The sequence below is a fragment of the Spizellomyces punctatus genome (assembly GCF_000182565.1).
Source record: "Spizellomyces punctatus DAOM BR117 chromosome Unknown supercont1.2, whole genome shotgun sequence".
Classification (NCBI taxonomy): Eukaryota; Fungi; Chytridiomycota; class Chytridiomycetes; order Spizellomycetales; family Spizellomycetaceae; genus Spizellomyces; species Spizellomyces punctatus.
Window position 1 is genome coordinate 678,125 of NW_015971538.1, and position 11,475 is coordinate 689,599.

Consider the following 11,475-nt stretch of genomic DNA (forward strand, 5'->3'; position numbering starts at 1 on the left):
GAAAGAGGGTAGTTTTCCTAGTTTTTATCTTCATGTAAATATCCTCTGATTTTTTTGATTGTGAAAAATATCCACTTTTCCCTGTGCATCATGTTATTGTTTTGTCAGTTTCCTTGTGATGTACGATCAGGAATTATGAATTAACATGAGAGTTGCCCAATGTTGCAAATGACGGTGGGCAATCGTGAATGCTCTGCACTAAATACAAGAAATGTCTATATAATTCTACCAAATGAAAAATGCAGAAAATTGTGTGAAACTAAAATACTACTATTCACATCACTCGTGAACGGATAGATAGCACTAAATATACTATAAACTAAATGAAACAGTGGCTTTGTAAACCAACCATCTCTCGTGTACGAATAAAAATCAAATACCTTGAAAGCAAGTTTGCTTTTTCAATACCGGCGCCATGCCAAAGTAATTGTATCCAAGCAATAAAGCCATTCAGTATCTATGCAGATAGTATGACGGATACTTCGTCCTCTTCGTAATCCGCATTGGCATGGCGCGTTTCCACAACCTCCACACCCATCCGCGCAGCTACATCCTTCAGCAATGAATGAACGCGGACATTCTCATGCAGCATAGCCGCTCTAATCTCCTTTATGCCATCCTGTTTTGCGTATTCGAATAATCGTTCTACCATTTGAGTGGCAAGACCACGCCCCTGGTATGCATCAGTGACTACTATCGCCAGCTCCGCGACAGTCGGATCAGACGGAATAACATCATATCTGCACACTGAGACGATCGTAGGAGTTTTCACTGTCGACGAAGGTTCAGATGGTTTGAGTGCGATGAGCGCAACACGGGTATGCTGGTCAATGTGGGTGAAATAGTGGAGTTGGGCAGGAGAAAGGTGAAGGATGACGCCGTGGAACCGTTCAAATTTCCTATTCAAATCCAACTTGAGTACAGACCGCCAGAGTACTATCCCTCTGTCTATTGTTATTCGTCAAGTCACTCACGTTCGATCACTCAGATTTTCATGAAATAAGTATAAAGCTTTCTCGTCTTCTGGAGAAAGAAGTCGTACGTCCAGCACTTCACCGTCGTCTAGTGTGATTGGGTCACTTGTGCGTGAGGGAACGACATCATACCATGCTCCTGGCATGTGAATGTCCTCGACTGGAGGTTGTGATAGAAGCATGGGGACAGATGGCAGCGCAGGGCTTTGAAGAAATCACCCTTGGGTCTTTGCGGCTTAGAACCTTAAATGAAATAGCGTGTCATTTTGACTCAGACACCCTGTAAGCCACGAGCTCCGTGGATCAACCAGGCAGATCCCCACTAGGTGAGCAAGATTGAATATAATCATGTGGATACTTTCTTACTTTATGAAGGCATCCTGTCAGCTAAAAAGTTCTCCGTCGGGATTGAGCTTTATAGCCGCCGTTTACAACGGTCGAAAGTCGGCTTTTACCTAGACCAGATGTCCTTTGTGGCATAGACCTAGCTAGTCAATAGGCATATCTTTTTAAGATAGCTTGCGTTAAAAAATACGAAACCCTCAGTGGGTTCTAACAAGATGCATAGTCATGCATCGGGGGAATGATGGCCAGAGTGGGAAACTGATATCAAAAAGCTTCCATTGAGGTCTTGAGAAAATCGAGTAGCACGTGTGCTCAACCACCAAAATCAATTTCCAGCTTCACAATTCGCGCTCGCCCTCTGTGACTACCACAACAAATGTCTTCATGGAATAACTCACAAGGACAGACGGTAAGTTTTGCTCTTATCTCTTTGGTTTCATGCGAGACGGAGACTAGAAAGAATTATTGCTCCAGCCTGGACTTCAAAATTCGGCTTTATCACAGTTCCTGGCGTCACTGTCGACAAGCAGTACAGCGGTATGTTTCCCAACGATGTCAACCAGAAATTGGACAGTTTTCCAATTCGAAACATCTCCAGTCCACGGAGCCTGGTAGTCAACTGTACACGTCAGGGCTACTAAGTTCTACCACAGGCTTACAGTCCGGAGCGGTTGCGAATCATGGCTTGATGCCGTTAGGGAGTGATCTCTACCAGCAAGTGCGAACAGAATATCAAGCCACGTCCGCACCTAGCCTTTCCACAACGGCATATACTACTACCAATGCACTGCAATCTAGCTTGCCACAATATGGTCAGCCGCCGCAATCGCAACCACAACAGCAGTCTGTTGCTGCCATCCTGTCGGCACTATCTGGACTGTTAAAGGCACAGCAGTCTGCTAATGCTTCCGCAAGTTCTCTCTCGTATCAACAACCAGCGAGCAGCGATTTTGGTATCGCAAATGGACATATAGGGTATCCATCGACATTAACGCAGACGCCATCCCTGGTCGATGTTTTGGGGGTTCGGGTTGATACGTCTCAACATTTGAGACCTTACGGCGCTTCCAGTCAACCATTGACTCAAGCATCTGAGCAACAACAAGCTTCAATACAGTCATCGCAAACATATACGGGATTGGGAGAGCCAGTACCGGCCAACGGCAATAAGATGTATACCGCCCCGGCCGTCTCATACTACGTGCCTGAGCAAAGTCCAAAAGTTGCTAATATCAACGACCAGGAAAAGAATTCTATACCACTGGCGTCGGATGACCTTCTCCATCGAAACTACGATTCATATTTTTCAAACGATGTAGAACCGGCCCCCCAATCTCAAGATCAGGAGCAAAAGGCATCCGTTGCAATTGTGGAAACAGTTGCACCAAGTAAAGGCAAAATGACCCCTGGGGTACTCATCCATTTAGCACGGTTAAGCGAGGAAGGTTCGATATTCAATCTTTTGAAGGAACTACAAGATGCCCAGGTATGCTTTTGCGTGAATAGCAACACAGCACTGTCTGCAGCAGTTCAGACTTTCAACTCTTCGTTTTACCACAGAATGCCAAGGAGGATGAGCTATTAGAAAAGCGTAACGCTATCGTAAAGCAATATGAGAGTGAAAAGCTGGCGAGAGAAATCATGGCAGGGTCTACTCCAGAGAAGGAGCGCGAAGCTAAAAGACAGTTGGAATTAGAGATCAAAAGATATGACATGTCAATTCTGGAAGAAATGGAGGTCACTCGTCGACAACAGCAGAGAGCATTGGAGACGGTACGTATTTTGGCATCCATAATCTAGTACCTGGTTTCTTGTTAATTATTTTCCAAAAAATTGTGTTCATCAGGCAGGAGTTCCTCTATTTAAAATTACCGATGACTTGGAGGACATCATTGCGCAACAAAAGCTTCTTTCCCTATTGGAAAGTATGGCACCAACAACAACGGGAGACTAGCTAGTGGGTTTATTGTATCTTTCTTGTTTTATATGTATATACATGGCGTGCAGACCGGAGCAAATGCAGTGACACTACCAAGCGCATCAAATGTCCGAACGCCCTAGTGGGCTCGCTACACTGGCCACATGTCCAGTCTTGAATCCAGAATGCACAATGCTATAAATATGTTGCAGCACTCAGTCTTCCTACAAGTAGCTACGATCATGTATCTTTCTGCTCTGTGTCGTTCACATCGTTATGCCCCAGCAATCTATGGACAGTTTGATTTTCTATCGTCTCGGCTCCATCGAAAATTGCAGGATGGGGTAGGGCAGCGGTGATCGACGTATTTAAATACGGATTTGGTTTGTGTATGTTGGTAACATTAAAAGTTTCCACACTATGATACAACCAGACTGAATGAATGAAACTAGATCAGTTTCCTTCCAAAGTTCACACATCATAGCAAACTAGATCGAACCTTTTTATCGTCAACGCACTCATGCCATTGCCCACGACAGTGTCATAATATACAAACACGCTATGACACAGTCGGAATTGGGCGTCCAACAGAAAACTCAGGCTGACTATCGTTATTGAAACGTCTTCGCTTCGGACAATGGTTGGCATAATGACCCTTCTCCCCGCACTGTCATCATACAATAGTTAGCCACACGGTAATTCACACAAAAAACTCCAACAATGACTTACTCTAAAGCAGGTCACCTCTTCTAGTGGTCGGAATGGTCTTCGTCCATCCATCATGTTGCCCTGCATTACATCCAACTGGCCAACGGAACCTACAGGGTTTTGTGAAGGCGGATCGAACTTCGGGTGTCCTAAGGAACATTCAGGGCCTTTTGGACAGAAGCCAGTAACATAGTTCTGACAAATGGCTTTCCGTACGTGCTTGTATCGGCATTCAGGGCCTGATGAAGCACGGCCGAATGTGTGTTAGCTTCGTAAACGAGTCTCTGCATGGTAAATGGTTACCTACCTAGTTTGCAAAACCCGCGAGCATACCATGCGCAATCTTTGATCTTTGATTCAGGATCGACATGGAGGTACATACACTCTGGATTGGAGCACTCTCCATATTTCGCGTAAAACCAGCATTCTGGCATTTTTTTCAGATTATATTCGTGCAAGAACTCGCACAGCTCTCCCTTCTTGCATAGTCCTCTCAGCCAATGCTTGCAAACAACCGTCTTGTCGTTTCGCGCATGTCGGAATTGGCAGCCAGCTCCCTTATGACAATAACCTTTGAGGTAGAACTTGCAGACATCTGATTGAGCGGACGAACGATCGCGGGTAATATCCAAATTCAGTTCGGATACTAAGAAGGGCTCAAAGTCGAAAGATATATCGGTTGGAAGCGATGTGATTGTGGTAAACGACAGGGCTTCTGGGACTTTTGTTGTTGCAGTTGGTTTAGGTGTTGTCGATATTTCGCTGGATCCTCCTCCGTCCGGGACCGAAACGACTACGGGGATTGTCATATCGAAGGAGTCTATAAATGTACACAAGAGATGCGATGATACGTATTGTCGGGAGTTGCAAGTCCTGCTACAACACACAATTGCAACCGAAAATGATGCGAAGAAGATATTGCGAAGGAAGGAGCAACTTAAAGAAGATCCAAAGGATTATAAATGTGTAAACACGGGATAATCACATTATCACCATTGATGACTCACCAATGCCCAAACGTCGCGGGCTGGCAAGTTGGAAGATCACTGTCCAATGCCTTCCCGAAATATAGATTAGACTACACATATGCCACACTCAAGAATATTCCCTGCTCCAGAACCCTCACCCCTACAAAGCCCATCATATCACAACTATACTCCATTTCGAAATTCAGACACCCCTATAGTCATTGACAACGGGTCCAACCAGCTTCGAGCAGGATGGGCCACCGACGAAGTGCCTCGCTGTAGGTGTTCAGCAAGATACTGTCACTGCATGTGTTTTAGTGCACAGTATGCAGTCTTTGTCTTTGTCAATATATATGCGCAGGCTTTCTTACAAACCGATCGCTTCTTATCGATACCTTGCAGTGCAGTTTGAAAATATTGTCGCAAAGTATAGGGGCAAGTCGACAAGAGATGCGCTGTTGGTGGGGAATGATGTCCATATTGGTGGGATGAGGTCCAATAGCAAATCGGCGTTTGAGTCTGGGGTGCTGATAAATTCTGCGACCTTTGTAAGATCTTGTCACAAGGTTGTAATTTGTTACTTACTGCAGACTAATGCACGCTGGCGATCTTTGTAGGAACACACTCTGGACTATGTGTTTTCAAAGCTGAGCATTGATACAGAACGGATATATCATCCTATAGTGATGAGCGAGGCATTATGCACCCCATCTTACAGTCGAAAATGTAAGTCCAGTCCTGATATGGTTCATTATGGCAATTCAATCTGAAATGGACGCTCGCTTCTCGCAGTGGTATCTGAGCTACTTTTCGAAGGATATCAGGTCCCTTCTGTTGCCTATGGGATAGACGCACTGTTTAGTTACTATGGAAATCGTGGATCGTTCGACGCTGGAATGATCATTTCATCGGGCAACGTAGCTTCGAGCATAATTCCAGTCCTCGGGGGACGCGGTATCACGGAGCATTGTAAACGGTATTTTTTGATCATTTTGATCACGCAAGTATCGTCGATTGCCGGCTGCTGACGATGACGGATTGCTCTTGTTGACTAGAATATCCTACGGGGGTCAACATTTGTCGGATTATATGCTGAAGCTGCTTCAATACAAGTATTCCTCGTTCCCACACAGAGTGACGCTCGACCAAGCACAGGTATGTATGATACTGTGTCACCGACTGAGACAGTATCATTGAATCTTACGAGAATAGGAGTTAGTGAAGGAACATACGTATGTGTCCTTGGACTACATGGCAGAGCTGCGAGAGCTTGCTGTCCCAGAAAAGATCGATAAGAAGGAACACATAATTCAATTCCCCTTTGTGGATAAGGTTCGGCACACCTGGTCAATGCATTCATAATCGTACGGTGGCCAATGCCTCTTCCTCTATAGGTTGACGCCAGAGAAGCTCAGGAAGAGGCAGAGCGATTGAGTCAGAAAAGAAAAGAGCAAGGACGGCGGCTTCAGGAAATGGCTGCACGTAATCGCGAGGAAAAGGTTCGATATTTTTTAGTGTATACAAGTATTTTCTGCGGTCATACGCTCATGCGACGTTCTCTAGTTACAACGAGAAGAGGCAAATCTAGCGGACCTGACGGAGCTACAGAAAGCAAAGTCCTCGGAAACTCGAGCCGAATTCACGGTAACATTAGGCAGCATCCTTCCCAGCAGGTTCAATTGGTAGAGAACTGAATGGTTTTCTACAATAGGCCAGGTTGAGGAGTGCGGGTTTTCAGTCCGAGGCCGAGCTTGAAAGCGCAGTGAAGGCATCTGAAGCTGCCATAAAACGGATACGAAATCGCATGCAAGGAATTGAAGAACCGGAGGAAAAGGTAAGTCGGTAGAAGACCGCTCCTTTTTTTGTACGTTTAATGAAGGAAATGTCCACATATTGCAGGTTGTGCCTTCCTTCCCTTTAGTGGACATCCCGGACAGCGAGTTATCGGAAGAGCAAAAAAAGGAGAAGAAGAAGCAACGATTGCTCAAGGCGGGCTGGGAGGCAAACGAACGCAAGAAAAGAGAAAAGGAAGAGGAACGGGCACGAGAGGTGAGTGAGGTTGTCATGGCTTGCGAAGACAAGTGATTAACAGGACCGGTCATGTAGGCTGAGCTCGCCCGACAAGAAGAGGAACGTAGACTGCGGGATCCTGATGGATGGCTTGAGGAGGTTAGAACAAGGCGACAGGTATTAACACAGAGTTCGGAGACACACCGCTTTCTCGAACGAATTCGATTTCCAGTTTGCTAACTCACCATCGGATAGTTGTTGCTTGATAAAGTACGGGCTCGATTGCGAAAAAAAGCGCAACTTACGGATCGCCGCAGCCGGGAGTCTCAAATGAGAATGAAGAATATAGCGTCCCTCGCAGCAGAGGAAACGCCAGTTAAGCGACGACGCGGAGGAAACAGCGGTAAGATTGAGATGATGTCAATATCTGTATTACACTTTTTCGCTGATATCTCTGTTGGGGATCGCAGAGGACACGTTTGGGGCTAACGATGACGATTGGGGTATTTATCGCGAAATCGTAAGTGGCTACAAAGGGTTATGTATCCTGTTTTCGTTCCTTATTCCATTTGATGTGTAGAGCAGAGAAGAAGACAGCGATGAGGATGAGGATGCTGTAGCGCTTAGCAAGCTGGATGACTTGCTAATGACGCACGATCCCGGTTTTGTGCCAGAGAATCCATATGATGAGCGCCCATTCCAAAATACCATTATATTCCGCCTTGCCCATGGACCAAGAAACGTGGATCCGGAAGATCCGGCTATTCAAAACCAGATTCACTTGAATGTAGAACGGATACGGGTTCCTGAAGTGCTTTTTCAGCCTAGCATTGTGGGGCTTGACCAAGCGGGGATCATCGAGACGTTTGCGGATATTCTAAAGCGGTTTTCTGCGGAGCAGCAGACCCGAATGGTGCAGGTCAGTCTCTCTAGTCTGCCATTAAAGGCCGATAATGCTGACTCATGCGAGTTTTTGTAGAGCGTGCTTATTACCGGCGGTAATACCCTGTTCACAAATATGGCACAAAGAATAGAAAATGACATTCGTGCTCTACGTCCATATGGCTCATCGATACGTGTTTTACGCGCTGCAGATCCTCAACTGGATGCTTGGAAAGGAGCAGCCCGATGGGCATCCTCCGACAGTGATGGTTTCAAACAAAGTGTTGTTACAAAGGAAATGTACGATGAGTACGGCCACGACTATCTCGTGGAGCATCCTATGAGTAACAAATATTGGCGCATGCAGGGATGATGGGGTCAAGGCGGCTGTTTCGCTACAAATCATGTAAATTTGAAAATGTAATGTACATATATGGTTTCCATATTATATAGCCAAGGGGATAGGTCGATTTACAGTTCTTCATGGCCAGCCTTTTTCTCCTCCTTTTTCTTGTTTTCCGCTTCAGCGGCCTCTTTCTCCTTTTTGATCCTATCAGCCTGCTCGTCGTCATACTTTTGTTTCGCCTCCCATTCCGGTATTTTATTCTTCATAAATGTTTCTTTGGCAAACTTTCTCGCCTCTTCCACTGAATCCGTGATGATAATGTCGTCGAATAGTGAACCAGCAGTAACCTGCCCAGAGCTCAAAAGCGATATAGGCTGACTTGTAGGCATATATCTCACTGTCAAAGACTAGCAGAAACGGGGTAAATCAATGTTTGAAATGTACGGCTGGAAGAACGATTTTTGGGGAGGTCTTACAATATGCGGGGTTATCGATTTCTGGATGAACCCAAGTCCCGTTGTACGCGGGGTTTGGGAGTTGCTAAAGAAATGGGGCAGAGTGAGTGGCTGCCATTCCCCCCATCTTACGTTCCGTTGGCCTACCCTTGGTTTCCATTCTCCCTTCCAGGCCGGATTTGGTACCATTGGTTGGTACCATTCCCCATTTTCCTCCTCATCCCTGAATCAACAAGAGGTATGAGCTTCTATTTTTTTTTAATGTCCGTGAACATGATTCTTTTACCAGTCATCTGGAGGTGGGTCATTGGGGTCTGGAATTTCTTCAGGTTCATCTTCCCAGTCGCTTGGCATAAAGTCATCCGGATCCGGAATCGTTTCTCGATCTAATAATATATGACATGAACTTTAGTAACGCTTTTTCAAAAAATGTTTTTTTTTCTGTTTCTGAAATAACTTGATCATACCGTCCCAATTTTCCGGTCTGCTGACATTGGGATCCTTGATTCTCTTTGGAGGCAAAAAGTTGAAATCTTCGAGTAGTGACCCAGAGTGCTCTTCTTCATTGTCGACCAAAACTTGATAAGTTTGGTTTGGGTGAAGAATCAGCGTGTACAGGTCTGCAATGGACAATATATCAGTCAACATGTGGCTAATTGGATGATGATGGTTGGAAGATACATACGAGTAAGCTGGTCGGTTGCTGGGTACATGTCGACATTGACCAGATGGTTTTCTCCCTTGTAATTAAAAATCAGGTGCACCTTCCTTGTGTTGCCACCGCAGATATCCGGTCCGAACACTTTTTAAAGAGCCAGTAAGTACCATGCGCCGGCATTGCAATAATGAGTATTACAAGACAAACGTACTTATATTGTAATTCTGGAGACGAAAAACAAGTGTGAGTGAGTAGATTTATCGAGTTACGATGCAAATGATTTTGGACCTACCGTTTCTCCATTGAAGCCCAAAACGTTGATTCCCGGCGGAAGGATCTGAGGACGCTGTTTGAGTATTGACGACGATTATGGAACGATCGGGTATCAATCATCACCTTGAGGTAACCACCAGCGCAATCTTTTCATGGCCAAGATACAGAATGATCAGAAAAAAAAAAGTTGTCGAGACTGGCTTGCTGTCGTGTACTTACTTGCTCCATTCTCAAACTTTACCGTATACTGTATAACCAGCGTTTTATTCTTGTTGTCAAACTCTTTATCAAAAGGAGCCGTAATTGCATAATATCTGGCGTCTTGGGTCGTCTGCAAAGCTGTCCGGGAAAAAGTGAGCCTCGGATTCTGTTTTTGAAAGGGGAACACCAGGCGGAACCAAACCTCGATTGGCCACGGCGTCTGCATAAAACGCCCCTGTAGAGACGTTGAAAGCGCCATATGAGCTATCGTGAGTTGACTGAACCCATCTCTTTTTCCAAGAGTCTGTAGGCAAGGTTGAGTTGATTAGAATCCGACGCTATGCAAGGAAGTTCCACGGAATGGCGCTTTCACTAAACAACCATCATCAAAAGATTCTTTAAAATATATTTCACCTCGGACGAGGACAGGGACGACAAAGAGAGAAGCTAGCGCCAATAGGCACTTCATAGTGAGGTAGATTCAATGATATTGAACGCTTTTGATGGGTAGGATAAAAAGTTCATGCATAAAGTGATGAGGAACGAAAGCAAACGTCGGGGCGGATCTTGGCAGCAGGAAAGGCTGACCACAGCCGCCCAAAGGTTTTTAACTTTAAAAGGCATCATGTATTACAGAAACTGATAGAATCCTTCTCCTTCTTGTTCTGGCTGTAACATTGGTAGAGCTTTCTGCTCGTTTGTTCAAGGCAAAAAGATGGGGGGCGCTTTGAGACAGGTCTTGAATTGTTTTCGAGTTTGAAACCGTTCGAGGACGCGATCTATTAGCTAATGAGGGTGGCTTATATTGCTTACATACGCAGATTAGGGCTCCAAAATCTCTTTATTTGGCTGTCATCCAGCTGGAATTCAACTGCCGTGATCTACTATGTATATTACACTTTGAGCCGAAAAGCAGCAACCGGCTCTGCTTGCAAAGCATCAAACAACCCTCCCCCTTCATCTCCATCGCCAGCGAGAGTTTCTCCTCCATGCGCGGCTTTGGGTGCGGATGGGGAGTCGTATACCTTTCGCTTCTCGCCCGCACCTTTACTGGGAAACGTCGGGAAAAGTGATGGATCTTTGGGTAACGGATTTTCCCTGCATGCAAAATTAGAATAAGTGGGTGTTTGGCAAGAACATAATTGGCTAACAGGTCGACGTACGTAAAATATGGATGGCGGAGTGCTTCTTCTGCTGTGATGCGCTTTTCAGGATCATATGTTAAAAGCCTTGTCATCAGATTTAATCCATTCTCGGTCAAATAAGGAAATCTGCTTCTGAGGTTGTTATATCTGGAGCGCAGGAGAAAGAATACTTTAGGTTTTGGTACCTTATCAAGGAACAACGGCTCGATGGCACAAACGTGCCCCCACGTACGGTTGATTTGCGAAGCTGAATGTCTTACAACCAGGTAAGTCTGCCATGCCTGGCCACGTCCGCTCAGTTGGAGTCCCCAATAGCTGGAACATCTATTCAACAATTTGATCAGATTGTGGGACTAATATGCCATTGTGCATTCGCCGCATACCTTTTTCAGTTGATCTATTTCGCCTCGCCCGGGTAATAGCGGCTCCTTGTTTACTAGTTCACCAAAAATGCAGCCGACAGACCATATATCTATCGCAGTTGTATACTCCTTTGCCCCCAATAGTAATTCTGGTGCCCTTTTGGTACCAGCGTTTTTTAGACAAGAAAACCCCACACATTACTGCACAAGCTTATTATACTCACCTATAC

The 11,475-nt window shown here is 45.3% G+C and overlaps 6 protein-coding genes across 6 annotated transcripts in view; 2 read left to right on the forward strand and 4 right to left on the reverse strand.

Annotated features, from left to right (window-relative positions):
- Positions 1–51: 51 nt before the first annotated feature.
- On the reverse strand, positions 52–1,187 carry SPPG_01132 (uncharacterized protein). The gene is made up of 2 exons (XM_016749453.1): positions 975–1,187; positions 52–899 (listed from the first exon to the last, which is right to left on the reverse strand). Exons 1-2 carry the CDS (start codon positions 1,154–1,156, stop codon positions 458–460), a joined length of 624 nt encoding a protein of 207 aa, XP_016611701.1. The 5' UTR covers positions 1,157–1,187; the 3' UTR covers positions 52–457.
- A 158-nt stretch (positions 1,188–1,345) lies between these two features.
- SPPG_01133 (uncharacterized protein) lies at positions 1,346–3,359 on the forward strand. Its single transcript, XM_016749454.1, has 5 exons — positions 1,346–1,728; positions 1,794–1,856; positions 1,918–2,805; positions 2,880–3,092; positions 3,166–3,359. The coding sequence occupies exons 1-5, from the start codon at positions 1,696–1,698 to the stop codon at positions 3,271–3,273; spliced, it is 1,305 nt and encodes a 434-aa protein (XP_016611702.1). The 5' UTR covers positions 1,346–1,695; the 3' UTR covers positions 3,274–3,359.
- SPPG_01134 (uncharacterized protein) lies at positions 3,261–4,867 on the reverse strand. Its single transcript, XM_016749455.1, has 4 exons — positions 4,253–4,867; positions 3,967–4,184; positions 3,737–3,904; positions 3,261–3,671 (listed from the first exon to the last, which is right to left on the reverse strand). The coding sequence occupies exons 1-3, from the start codon at positions 4,752–4,754 to the stop codon at positions 3,797–3,799; spliced, it is 828 nt and encodes a 275-aa protein (XP_016611703.1). The 5' UTR covers positions 4,755–4,867; the 3' UTR covers positions 3,261–3,671; positions 3,737–3,796.
- A 50-nt stretch (positions 4,868–4,917) lies between these two features.
- On the forward strand, positions 4,918–8,304 carry SPPG_01135 (uncharacterized protein). The gene is made up of 15 exons (XM_016749456.1): positions 4,918–5,191; positions 5,316–5,461; positions 5,531–5,639; positions 5,706–5,889; positions 5,969–6,068; positions 6,126–6,245; positions 6,308–6,412; positions 6,477–6,557; positions 6,625–6,747; positions 6,813–6,962; positions 7,020–7,100; positions 7,179–7,326; positions 7,394–7,443; positions 7,504–7,842; positions 7,903–8,304. The coding sequence occupies exons 1-15, from the start codon at positions 5,032–5,034 to the stop codon at positions 8,176–8,178; spliced, it is 2,172 nt and encodes a 723-aa protein (XP_016611704.1). The 5' UTR covers positions 4,918–5,031; the 3' UTR covers positions 8,179–8,304.
- On the reverse strand, positions 8,180–10,309 carry SPPG_01136 (uncharacterized protein). Its single transcript, XM_016749457.1, has 12 exons — positions 10,120–10,309; positions 9,941–10,042; positions 9,757–9,876; positions 9,661–9,683; positions 9,557–9,601; positions 9,476–9,488; positions 9,292–9,408; positions 9,074–9,226; positions 8,893–8,992; positions 8,754–8,829; positions 8,628–8,691; positions 8,180–8,558 (listed from the first exon to the last, which is right to left on the reverse strand). Exons 1-12 carry the CDS (start codon positions 10,205–10,207, stop codon positions 8,407–8,409), a joined length of 1,053 nt encoding a protein of 350 aa, XP_016611705.1. The 5' UTR covers positions 10,208–10,309; the 3' UTR covers positions 8,180–8,406.
- A 226-nt stretch (positions 10,310–10,535) lies between these two features.
- Positions 10,536–11,475, reverse strand: part of SPPG_08910 (uncharacterized protein) — a 2,722-nt gene continuing 1,782 nt past the window's right edge. The window contains exons 2-5 of the mRNA XM_016757059.1: positions 11,267–11,402; positions 11,116–11,207; positions 10,902–11,030; positions 10,536–10,836 (exon numbers count right to left, since the gene is read on the reverse strand). Of these exons, the coding sequence (XP_016611706.1) occupies positions 10,632–10,836; positions 10,902–11,030; positions 11,116–11,207; positions 11,267–11,402 (562 nt within the window). The 3' untranslated portion in view covers positions 10,536–10,631. The remainder of the gene's footprint in view (positions 10,837–10,901; positions 11,031–11,115; positions 11,208–11,266; positions 11,403–11,475) is intronic.

Excerpts from the sequence above, each read along its gene's own strand:
- SPPG_01132 (XM_016749453.1), bottom strand. The coding sequence starts at position 1,156 with ATGCTTCTATCACAACCTCCAGTCGAGGACATTCACATGCCAGGAGCA. Across the intron at positions 900-974 it reads GAAAATCTGAGTGATCGAAC|GAAATTTGAACGGTTCCACG; the intron begins GTGAGTGACTTG and ends GGATTTGAATAG.
- SPPG_01133 (XM_016749454.1), top strand. The coding sequence starts at position 1,696 with ATGTCTTCATGGAATAACTCACAAGGACAGACG. Across the intron at positions 1,729-1,793 it reads ATAACTCACAAGGACAGACG|CCTGGACTTCAAAATTCGGC; the intron begins GTAAGTTTTGCT and ends TTATTGCTCCAG. Across the intron at positions 3,093-3,165 it reads AGCAGAGAGCATTGGAGACG|GCAGGAGTTCCTCTATTTAA; the intron begins GTACGTATTTTG and ends TGTGTTCATCAG.
- SPPG_01134 (XM_016749455.1), bottom strand. The coding sequence starts at position 4,754 with ATGACAATCCCCGTAGTCGTTTCGGTCCCGGACGGAGGAGGATCCAGC. Across the intron at positions 4,185-4,252 it reads TCGCGGGTTTTGCAAACTAG|GCCCTGAATGCCGATACAAG; the intron begins GTAGGTAACCAT and ends GTGCTTCATCAG. Across the intron at positions 3,905-3,966 it reads AAGAGGTGACCTGCTTTAGA|TGCGGGGAGAAGGGTCATTA; the intron begins GTAAGTCATTGT and ends GTATGATGACAG.
- SPPG_01135 (XM_016749456.1), top strand. The coding sequence starts at position 5,032 with ATGCCACACTCAAGAATATTCCCTGCTCCAGAACCCTCACCCCTACAA. Across the intron at positions 6,069-6,125 it reads TGACGCTCGACCAAGCACAG|GAGTTAGTGAAGGAACATAC; the intron begins GTATGTATGATA and ends TTACGAGAATAG. Across the intron at positions 7,843-7,902 it reads AGCAGACCCGAATGGTGCAG|AGCGTGCTTATTACCGGCGG; the intron begins GTCAGTCTCTCT and ends GAGTTTTTGTAG.
- SPPG_01136 (XM_016749457.1), bottom strand. The coding sequence starts at position 10,207 with ATGAAGTGCCTATTGGCGCTAGCTTCTCTCTTTGTCGTCCCTGTCCTC. Across the intron at positions 9,227-9,291 it reads AGCAACCGACCAGCTTACTC|ACCTGTACACGCTGATTCTT; the intron begins GTATGTATCTTC and ends TGTCCATTGCAG. Across the intron at positions 8,692-8,753 it reads AGGGAGAATGGAAACCAAGG|CAACTCCCAAACCCCGCGTA; the intron begins GTAGGCCAACGG and ends CCATTTCTTTAG.